At 44.2% G+C, this 20,447-nt stretch overlaps 1 protein-coding gene across 1 annotated transcript; it reads left to right on the top strand.

The window, feature by feature from the left end:
* Nucleotides 1–6,672: 6,672 nt before the first annotated feature.
* LOC100822738 lies at nucleotides 6,673–19,672 on the top strand. Its single transcript, XM_010233332.3, has 22 exons — nucleotides 6,673–7,700; nucleotides 8,491–8,606; nucleotides 9,114–9,322; nucleotides 9,790–9,909; nucleotides 10,008–10,136; nucleotides 10,226–10,351; nucleotides 10,839–10,894; nucleotides 11,000–11,099; nucleotides 11,201–11,318; nucleotides 13,414–13,623; nucleotides 13,708–14,020; nucleotides 14,409–14,502; nucleotides 14,735–14,843; nucleotides 15,255–15,526; nucleotides 15,620–15,747; nucleotides 15,935–16,169; nucleotides 17,384–17,572; nucleotides 17,655–17,941; nucleotides 18,153–18,333; nucleotides 18,445–18,687; nucleotides 19,067–19,149; nucleotides 19,220–19,672. The coding sequence occupies exons 1-22, from the start codon at nucleotides 6,859–6,861 to the stop codon at nucleotides 19,362–19,364; spliced, it is 4,305 nt and encodes a 1,434-aa protein (XP_010231634.1). The 5' UTR covers nucleotides 6,673–6,858; the 3' UTR covers nucleotides 19,365–19,672.
* The last annotated feature ends 775 nt before the right edge of the window (nucleotides 19,673–20,447 follow it).

The following is a 20,447-nucleotide window of genomic DNA, read 5'->3' as shown; positions in this document are numbered from 1 at the left end:
TCAAGACCGCATATTAGCAAGGGCAGAGCGGGCAATGGTAAAGCCATAAACCCTCCAATATCGGAGATCGGAATCAGCACTGATCTATATAATCTATAAAATTGATTCCTACTATTTTCATTAAATGTTTGCAAACTTGACATGCAAAGTGTCCACATCATCATCCACCTCACCATGCATCTACTTCCACACTAAGGTGCAATTAGTGTTTGCAAACTACACATGTAAGATGTCCACATCACCATCCACATCATGCAACCGGATAAGCAATTCATTTTTGTGGCATCTTATACAATTTAATTTTTTTATCACCTAAGACTTTTCACCCACATTATCATCCACATCATGCACGCCATGCAACCCGACAAGTAATTTATTCTGGTGGCACCTTATACAATTTAATTATTTATCATCTAAGACTTTTCACCTAAAAATTTCACAAAGTACCATGGTTCTACAATATTCATATTTCTTTTACATTTGATCATTTTATTATTATCATATTTCTTTTGAATTTGATCATTTTATCATTATGTGTTTGTAACATCAATTTTGGCTACAAATATGCACACCATTCAACATCAATTCTACAAATAAGCAAATAAAATTTTTCATGGCAACGTGCGGAAAAGCACCTAGTTTATTTAATTAATGTCCTTATTACCGTGAATGCCGTTCTTATTGCACCCATCCGATATCACAGATTGGAATCAGGATGCCACAGGACTAACAAGTAACTGAATGTGTCTTGCACGTCGAGTATTTTTGTCCATGGTTGTCGAGTATTTTCATATAGTTTAAACCTTTTTTTTTAGATTCATAGTTACAACTTTACCTATCGGTGATGGGGTGTGTTTTTATTTTAGCGAAGGCTTAGTGCCTACTGCCTAGTGAATAGTGATGTCGAAGTTGCATGCCTCCACCAGTGAGTGATGGCAATGACGTTGCTGACGAAAACCTGGTGCATTGCTAGATGGGATGTAAATGCATGCGTGTCCCTTTTCGATTTTTCTTTTACCACAGTTCCAACTCAAGAATTCAGCTCTTCCGTGGCTCGTTTCCTCTCAAAATTTCCCCTAAGATAAAATTCGTCTCCAAATAAAATATAGTCTGGTCCAGCCCATTCTAAAAAAATAACAATCTGCTCCATAATCCGTTTGATGCTGTCAACTTCGTGGCCGGCCCCAAACTTCCAAGCAAGAAAACCACGGACTACAAATTCCTATGATTCTATTGTCGTTGTCGTCGAGAAATGATGGAACGATACAAAAGGAAGGCAACGGGGGCATCCTACGCTGCAACAAAGACGCGTGCAATCATGGACTACTACCTACTCGTGCCTAGTTTGTACTCACTCAGTCCAACAATACGGGACATATTAGGATTCGGTTGACCAAACCTTTGACCACAAATTACTTCATGAATATGTGACTAATGTGATCAAAATCATAACTATAAACAAATATTCTCGAGTAGGAATATAATGGATATGAATCTATGTCATATAATTATATATTGATAAAGTAATTTGTGGTCAAAGCATTGGTCAAAAGAAAGCTAATACGCCCTCTATTATTGGACGGAGGTGGTACATCGTTTCTCGGTGTTGTGGAGTCTCACGAGTTCGCCCGATATCTTTTCTTTACATCTCGGTCCTCTCGTCTCTGTCAAATCATCACCTCTATCACACAAACTCTGGGAATTGATTGTCCGACGTCTCCCATGCTTTCTTTTCGACTTCTAACACCGGTTTCTCCTAAAACCTGCACTTGCCTAACTTTCTAGAGAATCCGCATCACATATTTAACTAGACTTTTAAAATAGTTTAGGCCAAACTAATTTGGTAACCTAATCAAATTTAGGTAGCGACTTCTCCAGGAAGCTGGGGGAAGGCAGCTTCTCAGAGAAACTGGTCCAGAAAGCCGAAAAGAACTGGCCCAATGATTGTTCTCCTTTGTAAGAGCGACTCCAATGCAGTGTAAAACTCCAGCGGGGCGACCAATTTGGGCTGTATCGGTCCGTTTCGGTGGGAACGGACGAAACTGTGGTCCAGCGGGGCGACGCATCCCCGCCCGCGTCTGCTTTTCGGTCCAGCACGACCCATTCCCAACCCAAATCTGGGCCGGATTTGCGTCGCGCGCAGACGAGAAACAGAGCTCCGCTCGTCCACCCTTGATATCCCCCTGGCCCTCCTGTCTGCGACCGCCACCATTTCATTTCCCCCTCTTCTTCCCCACTGCCACTCCCACGCGCCCTCGCCTTGGCTTGCCAAAATGTTCCCGCCCATCTTCCCGCCACCGGAGTTCCAGCCTCCATCGCCACCGCCGACTCCCCAGCCCCAGATCCCGCCGTCGCAGCATCCCCGGCCCGAGCCCCTGCCGCTCAGCTCAAGAAGCCGAAGAAGGAGATGACTCCGGAGGCAAGGGCCATCGAGTCCTAGAAGAGGGGGGAACGGTGGCTGCGCAAGCTCGCATAGGATGCAGAGGCATCCGCCGCCAAAGAGCGGGAGTGGAAGGAGGAACTGGAGCGGCAGCTCCGGGAAGCTGCCCTTCGGCAATATGGCACAAGCACATGGCAGTTTGGCGCCCGGCGGCTTCCCAACGACGCCGGCTAGCACAGAGTCTAGCGTGGTGAGCCGCCCCCGCGGCCCCGATCGACGTTGCCTGCGTCGGGCAGGCCGACGCGACTTTCGTCATTTAGGTCGGACTCGCCCAATACTGCATAATGGGTGTTGTCCGCACCAGCCGATGACGACATTGACTTCAACGCTTCCCTGAAAACAACGCCAGTTGTGTAGGCAAAGGTGCCAGTCCTTTCCCAGCCTCCTCTTTTTAGAATGGCCGCAACCTGTTGGGCCAAATTCCAGGCACGGCCCCCGAACAGACCGTTGATCCAGGCGACCTGGATTACTTCAATGAGTAGTCCCGGTTCATGGAGTACCTCATAGGCGAAGAGGCCCCAAGTTTATGAAGAAGAATTCGACAAGCAATGGGTGGAGGAAACGCAAGAAGGCGTCAGCATGGAAACCGAGCCGTTGTACACCGACGCCGGCACGGATGGAGGCGAGGACGTGTCCCGGCAACGAAAGAAGGGCACGAGCAAGAGGACTATGGCGTACGCCGAGTGCGAGGACAAGCTGTTGTGCGAGACTAGGCTATAAATTGGACAAGATCCAATTTGCATTGGAAGCGGATCTTTGATTTCTTCCACGAGCAACGTCTCTTCCCCCCTCACAACTTCGTCAACAACCAAGGGGAATTGTCTCTTCAAAAGAGGTGGGACCTCATCTAAGCCGAATGCAAGAAGTTCGCTGGCATGCACGATCACGTGAAGGTTAGGCCGATTAGCGGCGTCTAGGATGTGGTAAGTGTTGTTGTTTGTGTTGTCCTCATGAATCCATGTGTTTGTCCTCATTGTGGGTAGGCGTTTCAAACTTCAGAGTACTTCAAAATATTGCATAAGAAGCCGTTTAGCTTGATCCATTGTTGGCGGCTCCTCAAGGAGGCACAGAAGTGGCAAGAGCTCTATGTCTCCACCAAGAAGAGCCCCCCCCCCCCAATGTGAAAAAGCGTGACGGCAGCACCATTGAACTTGAGGTCTTCGGCTACACCGAGGTAGCATCCCGGGCCGTCCGGCCAAGGGGGAGGACCAACTCCGAGGGCGAGGCCAAGCGTGAGGCCTCCAACCTCGCCTTCGAAGAGACCCTCAAGAAGATTTGGTCAGAGAAGAAGGCCGGAAGAGAGAAGTTGCAATAAAGGAAGGAGGAGAAAATGAAGGACTACCTCGAGGTGAAGAAGAGGAAGCTCGCCATCGATGAGGCCAATGCGAGGGCAACTGCCAAGGCAGCAGAGGCCGTTATGAGCCTATGCTCGCGAGGAGACAAGTATCATGACATGAGGAAATTGCACAATCCACCACCTACTGGGGACACTTTTGCGTAAAACACCACCTGGACGTATTTTTTTGCACTTTCCACCACCTATTTGTCTAATCCGTTGCAGATAGGTCTTAATAGGTTGTTAGGCAATTTAACCACGTTTCTGACGGGTGGGGCCCACAAGTCAGTGCCAACGTGGCCACCCACTTGGCCATGCTGGAACGGGTCGGGACTGAGGTGAGCGAATAAAAGAATCGATGGTTTTTTTGGGGGGAATCCGCGGGGAGCACCAACAGGGCTTCTTCCTCATCACCGATCTCCGCCATGGCAGGGGCGGCGCCGGTGCTGACGGGCCGGAGAAGGAACTGGTGATGTCGATTGCGGCGGTGGCGGCGGATCGGGATTGGTGAAGCTGCAGGAGAGGTCGAGGTCAGGTACGAGGGCCGCACGCCTGTCATCTGCGACACCAGCGGGAACACCATGAGGCCTCGCTGCTGGCGGAGGAGCTTCTTGCGGAGGTCAGCGGCGCTGAGGCGGAGGCTGGGCTAGGCGAAAGTCACGTGCAGCACCTCCGCGCCACGCCGGTGGGCCACGGCGAACATCATGCCCACGGCCTCGCTCTCGTAGTCGTACATGGCCAAGAGCTTTTTCTTGTGCCTCTTCGAATTACGACCGCAGGAGTTGGGGGAGAAGGCGTAGGACTCGCCTCAGACCCGACCCGTTCAGCGTGGCCAAGTGGGTTGGCCACGTTGGCACTGACTTGTGGGCCCCAGCCGTCAGAAACACAGTTAACTTGACTAATAGCCTATTAGGACCTATCTGCAATAGATTAGACCAATAGGTGGTGAAAAGTGCAAAAAATCCATTCAGGTGGTGTTTTGAGCAATAGTGTCCTCAATAGGTGGTGGCTTGTGCAATTTCAGACTTGAGCGTCCTAGACCTAGGGACGCGAGCTTGGTTCGAGGCTAGGAGGAAGATAATACAAGAATGAGATGCCCGCTCGCTCTCGCGGGATGGAGATACGGCCTCGCTATCTAGTTGATCGCCCAATTCAGTCGCCCAATTTGGTTGTATTTTGGTTGTATTTTGGTGTAATGAACCGTGATTATGTGTGCCGGTGCCTGAACATTATTTTGTTAATTTCCTTGCTAAAATGCCATCGATTGGCCTCAATTCATGCTGGCAGCCAAAAACAGGGGATCGGCCCGCGAACAGGTGAGGCGTTTGAATTCGGGCGTCAAATATGGGTCGAAACGCTGGAAAGGTCCGTGACCCAACGGGACGAAGGCCGGACAGGAAAGCGATTTGCGTCCGGCCCATGACCCAAACGGATCAAAACGAACACACGAAAATCGATCCGTTTGGGTCGACCCGCTAAAGTTGCCGTTATACATTATAGGTTTGGGTCCTAAGGACTTTCTCCGAAGACCCAGCCTTTGCCCTCTGTCCTGGCCACAAGGCACTATTTGAGCACCGTACATCTGACACAAACAATAAAAAAAATGATGTTTTGCATATTGCTCGTGAACTTTCCAGCCGTTGCTTCCCTTCCAGTTTCTGCCTACAAATAGAGGAAGTGAAGACAAATCATTCCAGTGTTTATCCAATGGATCCATCAAATAGAAACTTCACAAATATTCTTAGCTAAGACTCCCCAAATCCCTATCCAGAAAATGCAAACATTTAGAAGAAGAAAGAGCGGTAGTAACTAGTTGTCCTTGCAATGTTGTCCTCATCTTCGCATGGCCATTAATATTAATAATATGGACAGTTTGTTTTCGTTGATCTAATGGTTCATGCCGATCTATACTTTGTCTCGAGAAAAATAGCATAAATTTTCCGAGAGGAGAGCAGTATTAGCGGCTCGATTGTGCAAAACTATAAAATCATTTTGTCAATGGCAGAAAGAAATGTAAACTTTCGGCCACTAGACACTAGATAGTGGATCAGGGGTCTGGGCCAAAAAGAAATGTGAACTCTAAACCATTTCTCGATCATACGACGGCTTGCCTAACATCGATGTGCGAGCAGTTCATGTCTATGATGGAAGCGTGGTACAAATTTAGGGTAGGAGAGTGACTGGAGGACGTGTGGGCGGAAACACATGCGATAGTGCTGGCTTGACCGGTGGAGACTCGAGACGATCATGACCCCAATTTTGTGTGACCAAAAGATTACATCTTCCATATAAAAGTACAATGTTTCTAGAGTCCGATATGGTGGTTATCATGGACAATGAGCATCCCGCTTTAATGATTTAATCAATAAGTTTTGCCTTTCTTTAGTAGGCATCAATACACTTCAAGAAATCACCGATCCCCATAAGTGACTAACCATCGGTCACAATGATCAAACCAGTCGAACATATGCATCAAGATATGTCCCGTTCCTCTCAGTTGAATTTGAGGAGTGAGAAGAGTGAGGATTTTTTTGCAAAACGGAGAGCAGCGGTCGACGAGCGAGTAGCTTCACCCCCCTCAGGTGAGCCGCGGGCGTGGTCTTAGCCACGTGGCTTGCCCACGTTAGAGGCTAAATCCGCTACTTAACCAAATTAAAGGTCAATGTCAAATTTACTGTGGATAATTAAGTTTTCTAGTTTGTACTAAAGCGAATGTTTGTGCTAAATTGTTCTATCCTGTTGTCATTTCCTCCTTGAAAAAGGAACGCACGTCACAAAGATCAGGAAAGCGAAAACGCCTCTTCCGTTTTCCCTTCTGTCACTGTCCCAGGGCCCCACCTACTATACGCGACTCTTGAAGCACATCCAACGGCTCAACTCCCCCCTCTCCCACCGAACCGTACGCCCCGATTCCCGTTCGCTAATGGAAGAGTGGAAAGCAAACAAACCATCACCAAACCCCAGCCCCGTCGCCCCCCTCGGCGTCTCCGGCGATCGCCGCCGCCGCGCCGACCTTAATCCGAACCCCGCCGGCTCCCTTTTCACCAACCCTTGGCGCTCGTAGTCTGATGCTTCCCACCCCATGGGCCCCCACATTCCGCTTCCCCTTCGCCGCCGCCTCCACCTCCTCCTCCTTGCCCTCCTCGCCGTCGCATCGGGGAACCCTAGCCGTGGGGTTTACGATCGGGGGGACGAGGAGGCGGATGCGTACTCGATCCTGACGTTCCACGACTACACGACGCCGCCGCCGCCCCCAGCTCTGCCGCCCCCGCCGGCCGCCCCGGCGGCGACCTGCGCCGGCGACCTCGGCGGCGTGGGAGACTTCGACACGCGCTGCGTCGTCCCCACGTCCGTGCGGCTCGGTGGCGCCGGCGTCTACGTCAGCGGAAATGGCAGCCTCTTGCTCGTCGATGGCGTCGCTCTCACCTGCGAGAGGCCAGGGTGCGTCTTCTCCGGCAATTTGTCCGGAGAAATCCGCTTTGGTCGTGGTGCCCATGTTGTGGCTGCTTGGGTCTCCCTTGCTGCTAGCAAAATCATTCTGAGTAACGATGCCCTCATCAACACCACTGCACTGGCTGGAGACCCGCCGGATAAGACCAGTGGTGTACCCACTGGGACGTATGGAGATGGTGGGGGGCATGGCGGCCGTGGCGCCAGCTGCTATGTCAAGAAGGGTCAAGCACAGGAGGACTCGTGGGGCGGCGATACCTACGCATGGCCTAATCTCAAGACCCCAGACAGCTATGGAAGCAAAGGGGGGTCTACTAGCGTCGAAAAGGATTATGGTGGTGGGGGTGGCGGAGTAGTGTGGTTGTTTGCAGAGGAGATTGTCATGAATGGAACGGTTCTTGCTGATGGCGGAGATGGTGGTACCAAGGGTGGAGGTGGATCCGGGGGAAGCATCTATCTAAAGGCTGCAACCATGTGAGCATTTTTGCAACGCTTATGGCGTACATTTACGCTTTCTAGTGTGCATACTCATCTGTTTTAATTAAATACATTGAAGGATTGAGACAGTACTTCTGTTAAAATGAAAGTTTGCTGACCTAAGTCACTGATAAGTATACAATAATAAAGTCCATGCACAATGCAATTTCATCTTAGTTTAGCAACAGTTCTCGATCTACTTAGAATGTCTATTTTTTGTGGGATCGTACTTTTGTGATTAGAATCAGAGTACAGATAGGAGCGTGAATGGGATCACGCTGAAACTGTTTAGAGGTAACAACACCGGACAATATGTTGATCTATGCCTGTTGTTAATACAAGTAAGAACAGAGTTACATTTTGCTGCCCTGCGAACAAGCTGGTGAGCTACAAAATTGAGATCTCCAGGAACGTGATGAACGAAGAGGAGCTATAGTGAGCTACCTTTTTAAGGTTGATGGAATAACATACATTCCTGCTATCATGCTCTGCTATAAGAATGAGGCCCTTCATATCTAGATTTCCCAAACCTTAGTATATCTGTAACTTCACAATTTTACTCATGTTTCTCTAGAGCCTGTTTCTAACAAATATATGAAACAATGATGTTGCAGAATTCCTTGTAGTTAAATACTCCCTCCGATCCATAATAAGTGTCTCAGATTTTGTACTAACTTAGTGCAAAGTTTGTACTAAGTCTGAGAAACTTATTATGGATCGGAGGGAGTATGCTAATTTTAGGCCATTGGTAATTCAGTTGATCCCCTCTAAAATTTTGTTGGAACAGGCAAGGAGGCGGCAAAATAAGTGCCTGTGGAGGCAATGGTTTGTCGGGGGGAGGTGGAGGACGTGTATCTATTGATGTTTTCAGTAGGCATGATGACACCCATTTTTTTGTTAATGGTAATTTACTATGGCACTATGGGTATCCAGTTTTTTTTGGATCATAACAATGATGTTCTAGCTGCTGGGTTATGTTCAATTGTTTCTATTTATAATCTGCCATCGTCATGTTATCCATGTAACTTTTTTGTGGTAGAGTCGAAATTGTATTCTGGCCTTCAAAATTATTCGTGCTAAGTTTCAATTAAGGTGCAAAGAATATCTGATTTATGATGGATACTACTTTGTTTCGATTTGGAGAACCATTGCATAGTGTTCAGTTTATTGTAGGATGCAAACTATCTTGGACTTTTTTTTGTGTTATTCTTTTATATAAGCAATTAAGCATATTTAATTCAAACTAATGTTTGAAAAACACACAACTTCTGGTTGCGAAGATTGCCGAGCTTTCCCCTGACTTCAGTAAACATAATTTCATTCTGATCAATTAACAGATGTGAATGGTCCAATTTGTACAAGCTTACTGACATAATTTCCGTTGTTGCTTGAACTATGTTTTGTTTACAGGGGGGAGGAGTTCAGGATGTTTGGACAATGCAGGAGCAGCTGGAACACTTTATGAAGAAGTACCTAAGAGTATTACTGTTAACAACAATAACTTGAGCACACAAACTGATACAGTTTTCCTAGACCCCCCATACGAGCCACTCTGGACAAATGTTTTTATCAAGAATCATGCAAAAGTTTCTCTTCCCTTGCGTTGGAGTCGTCTTCAGGTACGAGTCTTGAAACATTATCCTCATTGGTAGTGTGTTAAAATGGTTTCGCCACAACACATTTGTTTCCCTTATTTTTACGGAGATGAACTCGCACAAGAAAATGCACTTTTCTGGACTCACACAAGAACATGCTCTTTTGTTTCAGAGAGCCGTCCTTTGTCTGTTTGGTCAGCTAAGTGGAATGCTGTTATTCTGATGTGTTGTTTTGTCTTGTATTTTACTCAACCATTAAATCAAGGAATATACCTTTAAATGGCTTTGTGTTGCATTTCTCCTTGGTAGTTGCAGCTCCCTGCTAGTGAGCTAGCTGGTTAAAAAATGTAATCTACAATATTACATATTATTTGCACTGATATTAAAAGTTCAGTTAGTAGGCACTTCTAGGAACTATAACTGGGCTGTTCTTTTACCAGATGGTTCTTCCATTGATGATAGCCTTTTTTTTTCTTTTTTCTTTTTTTCAGGCTCAAGGACAAATTAGTCTTCTAACTCAGGCTACTCTAACTTTTGGGTTGACACATTATCCATATTCAGAGTTTGAACTGTTGGCTGAGGAACTTCTTATGAGTGATTCCACAGTACAGGTACTTGTGTGCTGTCGGTTTCCTGCCAGGTATTCTATTTGCAGAAAACTTAACCCTCTACTTGGTGCATCCACGCTGCACTATCTTTATTATTACAGGTCTTTGGTGCTCTACGAATGTCCGTAAAGATGCTCCTCATGTGGAACTCTAGCATGCTGATTGATGGTGGCCGAGATTCAGGAGTTGCAACTTCTTTACTGGAAGGTAGCAATTTGATAGTTTTAAGGGTAAGCTATTGACCTACCTTCTAAAGGTGTTTACCCCCTCTACCCCACCTTTTACTTTCGTATAATATTTTTGTTCACCTGCTTGTCAGCAATCATCGGTGATACATTCTAATGCCAATCTTGGAATTCACGGTCAAGGCGTTCTGAATTTATCTGGAAATGGAGACACAATCGGGGCACAACGTCTTATTTTGTCACTGTTTTACAACATACGGGTACATCAAGTGCCTTTTAGTTTTCCTATTACCGATTCATTCAAAGTTTTCGCTTTCTTATTGCCCTTCATGCCTTTCTTGCCAAACTATAGCGTTTCTTGTCTTGAGTGTCATCTTAATTTGATGTAGTGCAGTACTATTAAATTGTTGTTTGAGAGCTTGGTCACATATTTACATGTTCTATCCACATTATTCTTAATTCTGTTATTTACTTATTTATTTCTCTTGGAACTCTAGATGCTGAATTTGATTGCTGGTACTTATCTCTTGTGATCAATTATGTTCTTTGCATAATCAAACTGATTAATATTTGAAGCATCCGTTTTCTTTTTTATGCCTTCTATAGTCTATGCTGGCATTACCATTTTGCAGTTTTCAATATATTCAATACTGTTAAATTTCATACTTTATTTTGCAATTAAATTTTCTGAACTTTCATGGTCATTCCAAGAACAGAGTATGCTAATTGGTACAAAACTCCTTGTAGGTTGGACCTGGAGCTGTTCTACAGGGCCCACTTATAAATTCTAGCAGTGATGATGTGTAAATACTATCACCTTTAGATTTTGTGTTAAATAACTCTCTTATGATATTTTCCTTAGTGATGGAGAGGTTCAAATGGTTAATGACCTTTCGTGGCTACACTAGGGCCCCAAAACTGAATTGCGAAAATGAGAGTTGTCCTATGGAAATTTTTCATCCGCCTGAGGATTGCAACCTGAATTCTTCTTTGTCTTTTACTCTACAGGTGTGTTAATTTTCTAAACTTTCCACATAAGTGACCCTTCACCTATTTCTTATTTCTTAGATTACCTTTTAATGTAACATGTAATCCTTGGTGGAATGCAGATATGCCGTGTTGAAGATATTGATGTTCATGGTCATTTGCATGGAACTGTCATTAATTTCAATAGAGCAAGACGCGTCACTGTGAAGCCAAACGGGACCATTAGTGCAACAGGATTAGGTAACACATCGGTTTTTCTTGTTCCCAAGAATTTCCATGAAGGTTCTGTTTGTCATTGGGGGTGGCATTTGAGTCACTTTTTTTTCTACTCTTGGATGCAACAGTTAGATGAAAGCATCTTTGGGATCCATTACAGATTTTTTTTCTGGAATTTTTTAGGATTCCTATAGCTACCTAAAATATTGGAGCACCCGATAGCTGCACATTGCAACAACATATTGACCCTGAGCCTATAACACCATGGACAGCTTAAATAATTTGGTTCTTTGACTATATTTGCACAAAATGTCACCACATGTCTCTTGGTGTCTGCTATGCGTTTGCAATGGTTGATTGGAACTGGCAGTTCCTTGGTTATTACAAATTATCATAGTCTGCTTAATTATTTGAGCCTGGACTTCACCCTGGTCTCTTAAATTAGAGATGCATGAATGTCCTCTTCAGACTTAGTTCTTCACCATATTCTCAAGTTCTCAACATGTCTGCGTCTTAATAAATATCCAGCATCATCTGTGCTACAACTTAAGACTCTGGCGCTATATCCAAACCTCAGAGTGACTTACTACAGTTTACCATAACCGATGGACTTTTTTTCTTTAAAAAATGACACCTTTTGAGCATATCTCAACGGAACACAAAAATATGCTGGTTTCCCCCTTTCGATAGCAAATCTAACGAATTAGAGCCACTTATGTGGACTTCTGTTCAGTGTGCTGTGGGCCCCACATGTCGGCCTCTCACCCTGGCTCTTCTTTCCTTCTCTCTTCAGGCTCTCACTCTGGCTCTTCTTTCCCTTTTTTTTCTTCTCTCTCTGTGTTCGATCTCAAGATAGCAAGGAGGAGCTGGGGAGCCATGGTTGCCGATTGGGGACTTGGGAAGGAGATTTCTTCAAGAGCTGACCCGGATCTTGTCAGCATCAGCGACACCGACGGTGTAGAGTCTGTCAGGTACATGAGGGCGGTGGTGAATGGCTAGGGTTGTCCGGACGGTCACCGCATTCTCTGTGCCATGCTGCTGCATGCTGGAGGCAACGTCAAGGCCACAGGGGAGGTCGATCCCTTTCAGTACCTGTCGGCTATGTGGCGGTGTTAGTCAAGGAGAGATAATCATGTGAGGTTACAAAGGTGCATGCGGCATAAAAGAGCCACATAAGTTCTTAGATGTGGATCGTACAAGCCACATTCGCTTTTAGAGCTGTAAACCGCATGATCTGGGTGATTTGTTATGCTCTGGCCCAAACATGGAGATGGAGGTTATGCACAAAAATTTAACAAAGTGGTGGGTTACATACGACAACTGCCTCAAATGTGGTGGTTTTGAGCAATCTGCTCTTTTAATTAAAGTAAGGTCAGGACAGATCTCATTGACAGTTCATTTTATGTAGTATAATATCCGTGAAATGCCATGGAAATGTACATTGTTTGTTATATTCACTTTTTTATTTTATTTGGTAAATGCTGATTATTTTGGTCATACTAGAAACAGTGTAGTTATGATCTAAAGTTTGCTAGGTAGCATATCTTCCAAGGTGGCTAGTTATAGCTGCAAAAACTTTTTGCCAGTCCTCGCTGTAACGGTGTAAAACCTTTCATACAACGAACATACCTCTGCAGTTTTAGTGTGCTTTTGGGACTTCTATTCGTCCTGTTAGACATGATACTTCAAATAACATGCTAATGTTTGTGCCGACAAATATCTTGTGCACTGATCTGACTGGGCAACTGATTTAATTAAAAAGAAAGAATTACACTATTTTGCATTTTTGTGCACCCACATTTGTTTCTATTTACATTAGCCTTGTTTTCAGCTTTCTGGTCTGAGATAGTCTGGCATAATTATCTGTATGCAGGTCATGAAGGAAATGTCCCTTATTTGAATATATGTAATAGTGTAGTTTAAAGCTTCATTTGATATCTACTCCCTCTGATCCTAAATTCTTGACTCAAATTTGCCTAAATATGGATGTATCTATTCTTAAAAAGCGTCTAGATACATGTAATATTTTGACAACAATTTAGGATCGGAGGGAGTATTATTTAGGTCACGTGCCTTCTGCCAACTATTTTTAGAATTTAATTTTTTTTTCTGATCTCAGGCTGCCGAGGTGGAATTGGACGAGGAGGAATGTTAAGCAGTGGTCTTAGTGGTGGGGGTGGGCATGGTGGTAAAGGCGGGGACGGAATTTACAGTGGCAGTCATGCAGGAGGTGGAGCTGCATATGGTAGTGCTGATTTACCTTGTGAACTTGGCAGTGGCAGTGGTAATGTCAGTACAAAATCTTCAACGGCTGGTGGTGGTATAATAGGTAACAATGATGGTGTACATAACCACTGTCGTCACACCTCTAAACGGCACTGCCTCTTACTGATTTTTCATCTCCACATTTCAGTGATGGGTTCTCTGGAGCAATCTCTGCCTAGTCTCTTTGTCTCTGGTTCAGTGGAGGCAAATGGTGGCACTTTCACTGGTCTGGCAACTAAAGCTGCAAATGGAGGACCTGGTGGTGGTTCTGGGGGCACAATTCTTCTATTTGTGCGGACTTTATCCCTAGAGAAGGGCTCTGTACTTTCTACTGTTGGTGGGATTGGAAACAATGGTAGCGGTGGAGGTGGAGGTGGTCGCATTCATTTCCACTGGTCTGACATTCCAACTGGAGATGACTATGTTCCTTTTGCAACTATTAAAGGATCAATACTTACGAGGTTTGTCCCTTTTCCCTCTTGTTCTACCTTCTAGTTCAGGATGTAGCAGGATTGTGTTTTCCTTGCATCTTTATATTTTTTGTGCTGGTCTTTCAGAATAATAGATAGATTTGCAGTTCCTTAATTGTAATCCTGGAGTTGTCTAAATGATTTGCCTTTTTTTCTTATCTGAACCAGTTTTTTTTTACCATATGGTTTTTTTTGGGTTTGTTATTCACTACTGATATTAATGACATTTTTATTTCCTTTCCTCATTTTCCTTTTGGCATGTCTAGGTTCTATGATTTTAAGTCTGTTCTGCATCTTATTTGTTGTTGGACAACTAAAGATGTCTCAAATGCACAGAACATTGCTAAACCAGCACGCTGACTTTGTGTTCTTATTACAGAGGAGGGGTTGTTGAAGGCCAAGGTTTTCCTGGTGAGAATGGCACAGTTACAGGAAAAGATTGCCCGAAAGGTCTTTATGGTATATTTTGCAAGGTAAGCATGTGAAATGTGCCACCTTCACTGTGTCATTATTTATTTTTTATGTTACAAACAGAAGGTTGGTTGCCCACTGTAGTTCTGTCCACTATTATTTGAGACACATAATGCCTTTACTATTGGTATAGCAGTGTGGCATAGTCATACTTTGGATTTGTTTAGCTCAATTAGTTATAATATGACTGAGTTTACTACGTAACATTGTTGCAATTTCTGTGCCAAAATGCAGGAGTGTCCTTTAGGAACATACAAGAACGTTACTGGATCTTCGAAATCCTTGTGTTCTCCATGCCCTCCAAATGAGCTCCCTCATCGGGCTGTATACTTAAACATCCGAGGTAGCTCTTGCTCTGTTTTTGTGTGAGATTAAATATGCGTCGGAATTGCAGATCGAACTCATTCAGCAGCATTGCCAGAATTTCGTACACATGCCGTTCAGTGTATGAATACATACCTCGTGGGGTCTACTATCTGAATTTCTAGTCTCATGAACTTATTCATAAATTCTGTATCTAATGGTCTGTTCAAAAGAACCTACGTGGCTCAGCCACTAAGCGTTTTGCTTTTAGTTTAGTTTACTGTTTTTTGTTGAAATATACAGGTTATATTTTGTTATAAGTTTATTTTCTGTCTTCCTTTGGTGTTACACTCTATTCTGATTCTTCTAGTTTTAGAATGTTTATGTCCACTATGTAATATTTCTGTTAGTTTACCTGAATGTTCTAATATTTAGATAACATATTTGACAGGAGGTGTTGCTGAAACCCCATGTCCATACAAATGTGTGTCGGACAGATACCGCATGCCTCACTGTTTTACTGCCCTTGAAGAGCTGATATACACTTTTGGTGGACCTTGGTGTTTTGGCCTGCTTCTTTCAGGCCTCCTTGTAATATTAGCTCTTGTTTTGAGTATTGCTCGGATGAAGTTTGTTGGCACTGAAGAGTTTCCTGGACCAGCACCAACTCAACATGGCTCCCAAATTGATCATTCTTTTCCCTTCCTAGAATCACTGAATGAGGTAGTGGGGTACATTCTGATGTCATGACTCATTACATTAAGCTGGGGTGTGATCATTCGGTGTGTTGATTGAAATTCCTTGCTAATGTGGTAGGTATTGGAAACAAATCGGGCCGAAGAATCTCACTGTCATGTGCACAGGATGTTCTTCATGGGTCCAAACACCTTCAGTGAACCTTGGCATCTCCCTCACACGCCGCCAGAGCAAATTACAGAGATTGTGTAATTCCCATTCTCAAGATTATTTTGTACAAATTTCCTTCATTATTTTGGCTATTTTATCATATCTTCTCCCGATCTTTACTGGTTCCGTTTTGTGCCTCAAATTTACCTAGCCCTTGGATATCCTATAGAAATATAAAATTGAGTATTGAATGTGCTGTTATGCTGTTTGTATTCTTGCTGTCAGATATGAGGATGCATTTAACAAGTTTGTCGATGAGATCAACGTTCTGGCAGCTTATCAGTGGTGGGAGGGATCAATTTGTAGTATCCTGTGTATACTTTCCTACCCCTTGGCATGGTCCTGGCAACAGTGGCGCAGAAGAAAAATGCTACAGAGACTACGCGAGTTTGTTCGGTCTGAATATGACCATTCATGCTTAAGGTCCTGCCGGTCACGTGCACTTTATGAAGGGCTTAAGGTATGTGTCTTTGGATGCCAATATTTATATGAACTTGTAATGTGATGAACTAAAGCATGTATTGGAATTATGCTGTTTGGTATTCAGTTTCTTAGAGAAAACCAGTATGCCTATTTAAATGTTGTCTGCTTGATTAAGGTTCTTCAATCTTTCAAGTGTGCATACCTCTCTTTAAAAAAAAGTGTTGACCTGTAGTGAGTATGGATGGCACCCGCTGGGTTCGGGGCCGGGTCCAGCCATACCATACCCGGACCCAGCCACCTGCCCCACAACTGTGACCCGGACCCGGCACAGGTCTAAAAATCTACCAGACCCGGCCCTGATATGGGTCTAGCGGACCCGCTGCTATACCCGAATGAACAGATCCCTTGGCCGGCTATTCCATGGGGGGGGGGGTCGGCGGAGGGGCAGGGGAGGGGGCGATGCGCGCCGGGGAGGAGGGAGAGGGCGGGCGGCTGCGGGCTGGATGAGTGGCGGCGGCGCAGATGAGGAGGTGCTTGTCGACGGCGCCGGTGAGGAGGTCAGCGGCGGCGGCTGCTGCAGGCTGGAGGAAGCAGCTTCGGGAGGAAGCAGCCGCGGCGCATCGGACTGGGCGCTGTGGAGGAAGCAGCGGTGCATCGGGCTCGAGTGGAAATGGGGTTGTACCGATTAGGTCGTGAGGAATACTCCAGGGGCGGTACTGGGCCTTTGAGGCCTTCTGGGCTGGGCCACTCAGTTGTTATTATTATGGGCTGAACCGGGTATGCGGGGATGTGGGTCTGAAAACTTACCAATTGCAGACCCGTGGGGATTTTTTACCGAACCCGCATACTAATCGGGTCAAAACCCGTCGGGTATTCGGGTCCCCATTGCCGTCCATGGTAGTGACTAGTATGCTTATCGACTGGTCAGTTACTGCTAAACAGCACAAGTGGGCATCCAGGGTACTCCCTCCGATCCATAATAAGTGTCTCAGACTTGTACAACTTTGTACTAAGTTAGTACAAAATCTGAGACACTTATTATGGATTGGAGAGAGTAAAAACTAAAAAAGCTGCACTATCGAAAAGGCTGCTGGCGATTCTGTTACAAGTGTGGCCATGCTGATTGTGCATTATCTGCAACTCTAGTAGTACAAATGTGTAGGTTGCACTTGCAATCACCAATTATTATGTTATATAACTGGCAATCTGATGAGATTATGGATTGGTTGCTTTACATTTTCCAATTTATAGGTGGCTGCTACTCCAGATTTGATGCTGGGTTATTTGGATTTTTTCCTTGGCGGGGATGAGAAAAGGCCCGATCTCCCCACTCGTCTTCATCAACGGTTTCCGATGTCCTTGATTTTTGGCGGAGATGGAAGTTACATGGCTCCATTTTCACTTCACAGTGATAGTGTGGTCACAAGTCTTATAAGTCAGGTTGATTCTGAAACATTTTAGGATGTGCTGAATAATTGAAATTAACATTTTATTCGCTTAACCTGATAACTATCTTTTATAGGCTGTACCATCATCAATCTGGCACCGTCTTGTTGCTGGATTGAATGCCCAGTTGCGTTTGGTTCGTCGTGGAAATCTGAAAGCAACTTTTGTTCCTGTGCTCAAATGGCTTGAAACTCATGCAAATCCTGGCTTGAACACATACCATGTGCGTGTTGACCTTGCATGGTTCCAAGCTACAGCATTAGGGTATTGTCAATTCGGTCTTGTCATTCATGCTGTAGGGGCAGAAGAAGTGTCTGCTGAACTTCAAGGTGGCTCCAGAATTAAAATCGATCAACATTTACTGTGAGTTATTTGCTACTAGAAACATTATACTCCCTCCGTCCAACAAAGGATGTCTCAACTTTGATTAAATTTGAATGCATCTATACACTAAGTCATGTCTAGATACATCCAAATTTTGACAAACGTGAGACATCCTTTGTTGGACGGAGGGAGTACTTCATTTTCCTGTGTTATCACATTTCATTGCTATTGATTTGTATATGTTGAACAGAAACCAGAATGCACATGCTGATTCTCAACTAGGCTACTCAAGGAACAATGATGCATATATGTGTAAAAGAATAACCGGTGGAGTTCTCAATGTTGACAACTTGGTGATGCTCAAAGACAGGAGAGATTTGTTTCACCCTTTCTCTCTGATTTTGCACAATACTAAACCGGTTGGACATCAGGTGACTGTCAGTTTGCACAGTGATCTAACATCAGTTCAGCCCATAATGTGGTTATGCTGGTATTTACAGTATCTTTCACTCATCATGGTTCTTTTGCTTTCTTACCTGCAGGATCTTGTTGGTTTGGTCATCTCAATATTGCTTCTTGCGGACTTTAGCTTAGTGTTACTTACTTTTCTCCAGCTATATTCATATTCCATGATAGATGTTTTGTTGGTCTTGTTTGTTCTTCCTCTTGGGATCCTGGCACCATTTCCTGCTGGGATAAATGCTCTCTTTAGCCATGGCCCACGCCGCTCAGCAGGCCTTGCTCGTGTGTATGCGTTGTGGAACATTACGTCGCTCGTTAATGTTGTAAGTACAAGTTCATTTCGAACATTCTGTTCAAAATTTTGAGGAATTTATGGTTAGAATTAAGCATTATCACTACTACCTGCAAGAATTTACCATCGGTTATTGTGGAAAATATTGTCACAAAGTTTCCGCATATGCACATATTCACACATCCAGTCAAGAAAAATCAGACACATATAACCTTCCACCTACCCTGTTCATCGGAAGAACACCTTAGGTTTGTTTTACCCTTTCATGTACAACAATATCGAATGACTATACTACATTATCATGCCTACTGTTTGGCTATATGCTATTGTTATCATGTTTTTACTGCCTGCTACTCCATAATCAGGTTCACTTCTCAGTTTTTGTAACTCATCTTGCACATCACTCACAGATTGTGGCATTTGTATGCGGACTTGTGCATTATAAGTCGTCAACGAAAAGGCATCCAAGCATGCAGCCATGGAATTTGGGCGGGTAAGAACATTCACCCTCTTGGCTAAGTTACTTGAGAACCATCAAACTCAAGGCTTAAAAATCTTTTCAGGGATGAAACTAGCTGGTGGTTATTCCCAACTGGGCTTGTGTTGTGTAAGTGCATCCAAGCAAGGCTTGTCGATTGGCATGTCTCCATTTTAGAGATCCAGGATCGCGCGGTATATAGCAAAGACCCAAATATGTTTTGGCAATGATGCATTTGGTTCACTGGAGTGCTGATGGAGCTTTTTGCAACTCGAGTTTTTGGGAGTTGATAAAAGGAAGGCTAGAAAATTAGTCCATTCTTTGTCGACCAGGCAGAGGAAGCAAGTACAAAGTAGAATGCTTACAGATGCATGCTTATAGTTTACTCTTAATCTTGTCGAAACACTTTTTTTTTTCTTGTACATAAAAAGGTTTAATTGATAGATTCTTTGTAGGATGTAGAAACCATAGTCTTGGAATTTTTTCTGGACTAATCACTGAAAGATAGTGGGAAAAATATTTCTTTTGTTTTTAGCTTTGTTTCTTTCTCATTCTTTGCCTTGATTTTTTCATGCTCGGGATTAACATAGACAAAAAAGGTACTCCAATCGAAATTACTTGTCACAACTTCGTCAAGGTACGTGTTTTAGTGTATAGATGCATGCATATCTAGACAAAGCCGCGACAACTAATTTGGATCTGAATGAGGTACACTATTTTTTTATTTTTTATCTAGCAGTCCGATGCATTTAGTTGCTGGAGTGATCTAAAACCCTCACGAGAGGTTTAAGGTTGCCTCGTAGGTTTGATACTAGCATCTGGAGCACTGAATTTTGTAACGAATACATCTCCATTCTAATATGAATCATACTATCGGCATAAACAGATGCATACCTCATCTTTATTGACCAGTTAACACTGCCACATTGCTAATAATTAGAGGTATAAAATGCTGTTGGGGTTCATCTAAGCTAGCAAGTTCAAGGGCCACTGCATGGGGTCACGGGGGCAATGCTCAGAAGAAATTTTTGACAAAATACAATCCCATTCCAAGTTGTAGTCATCAAAATAATGAGGTATGCATCTGTTTATGTCGATTGGAAATAGAATTGGCTAGAAGTTGTATGAAATTTCTTTCCTCGGAAAAGTAAAAACTGATAGAGCGTCTTCAACAAACTATTGTAGCTTACTCCTTAGTGTGGCAAACTGCAACTAGCAGTCTCGCTGCTAAGAGGAATTAACCCCAGAGATCCATAAACTTGTAAATCGTGCATTCTACATGCTAAACTTGACAAGTGGGAACACGGGGAACA

Source organism: Brachypodium distachyon, chromosome 2, assembly GCF_000005505.3.
Source record: "Brachypodium distachyon strain Bd21 chromosome 2, Brachypodium_distachyon_v3.0, whole genome shotgun sequence".
NCBI lineage: Eukaryota > Viridiplantae > Streptophyta > Magnoliopsida > Poales > Poaceae > Brachypodium > Brachypodium distachyon.
This window is presented reverse-complemented; position numbering and strand designations above follow the sequence as displayed.

Excerpts from the sequence above, each read along its gene's own strand:
- LOC100822738 (XM_010233332.3), top strand. The coding sequence starts at position 6,859 with ATGGGCCCCCACATTCCGCTTCCCCTTCGCCGCCGCCTCCACCTCCTC. Across the intron at positions 11,319-13,413 it reads CATTAGTGCAACAGGATTAG|GCTGCCGAGGTGGAATTGGA; the intron begins GTAACACATCGG and ends TTCTGATCTCAG. Across the intron at positions 14,503-14,734 it reads TTTATGGTATATTTTGCAAG|GAGTGTCCTTTAGGAACATA; the intron begins GTAAGCATGTGA and ends GCCAAAATGCAG.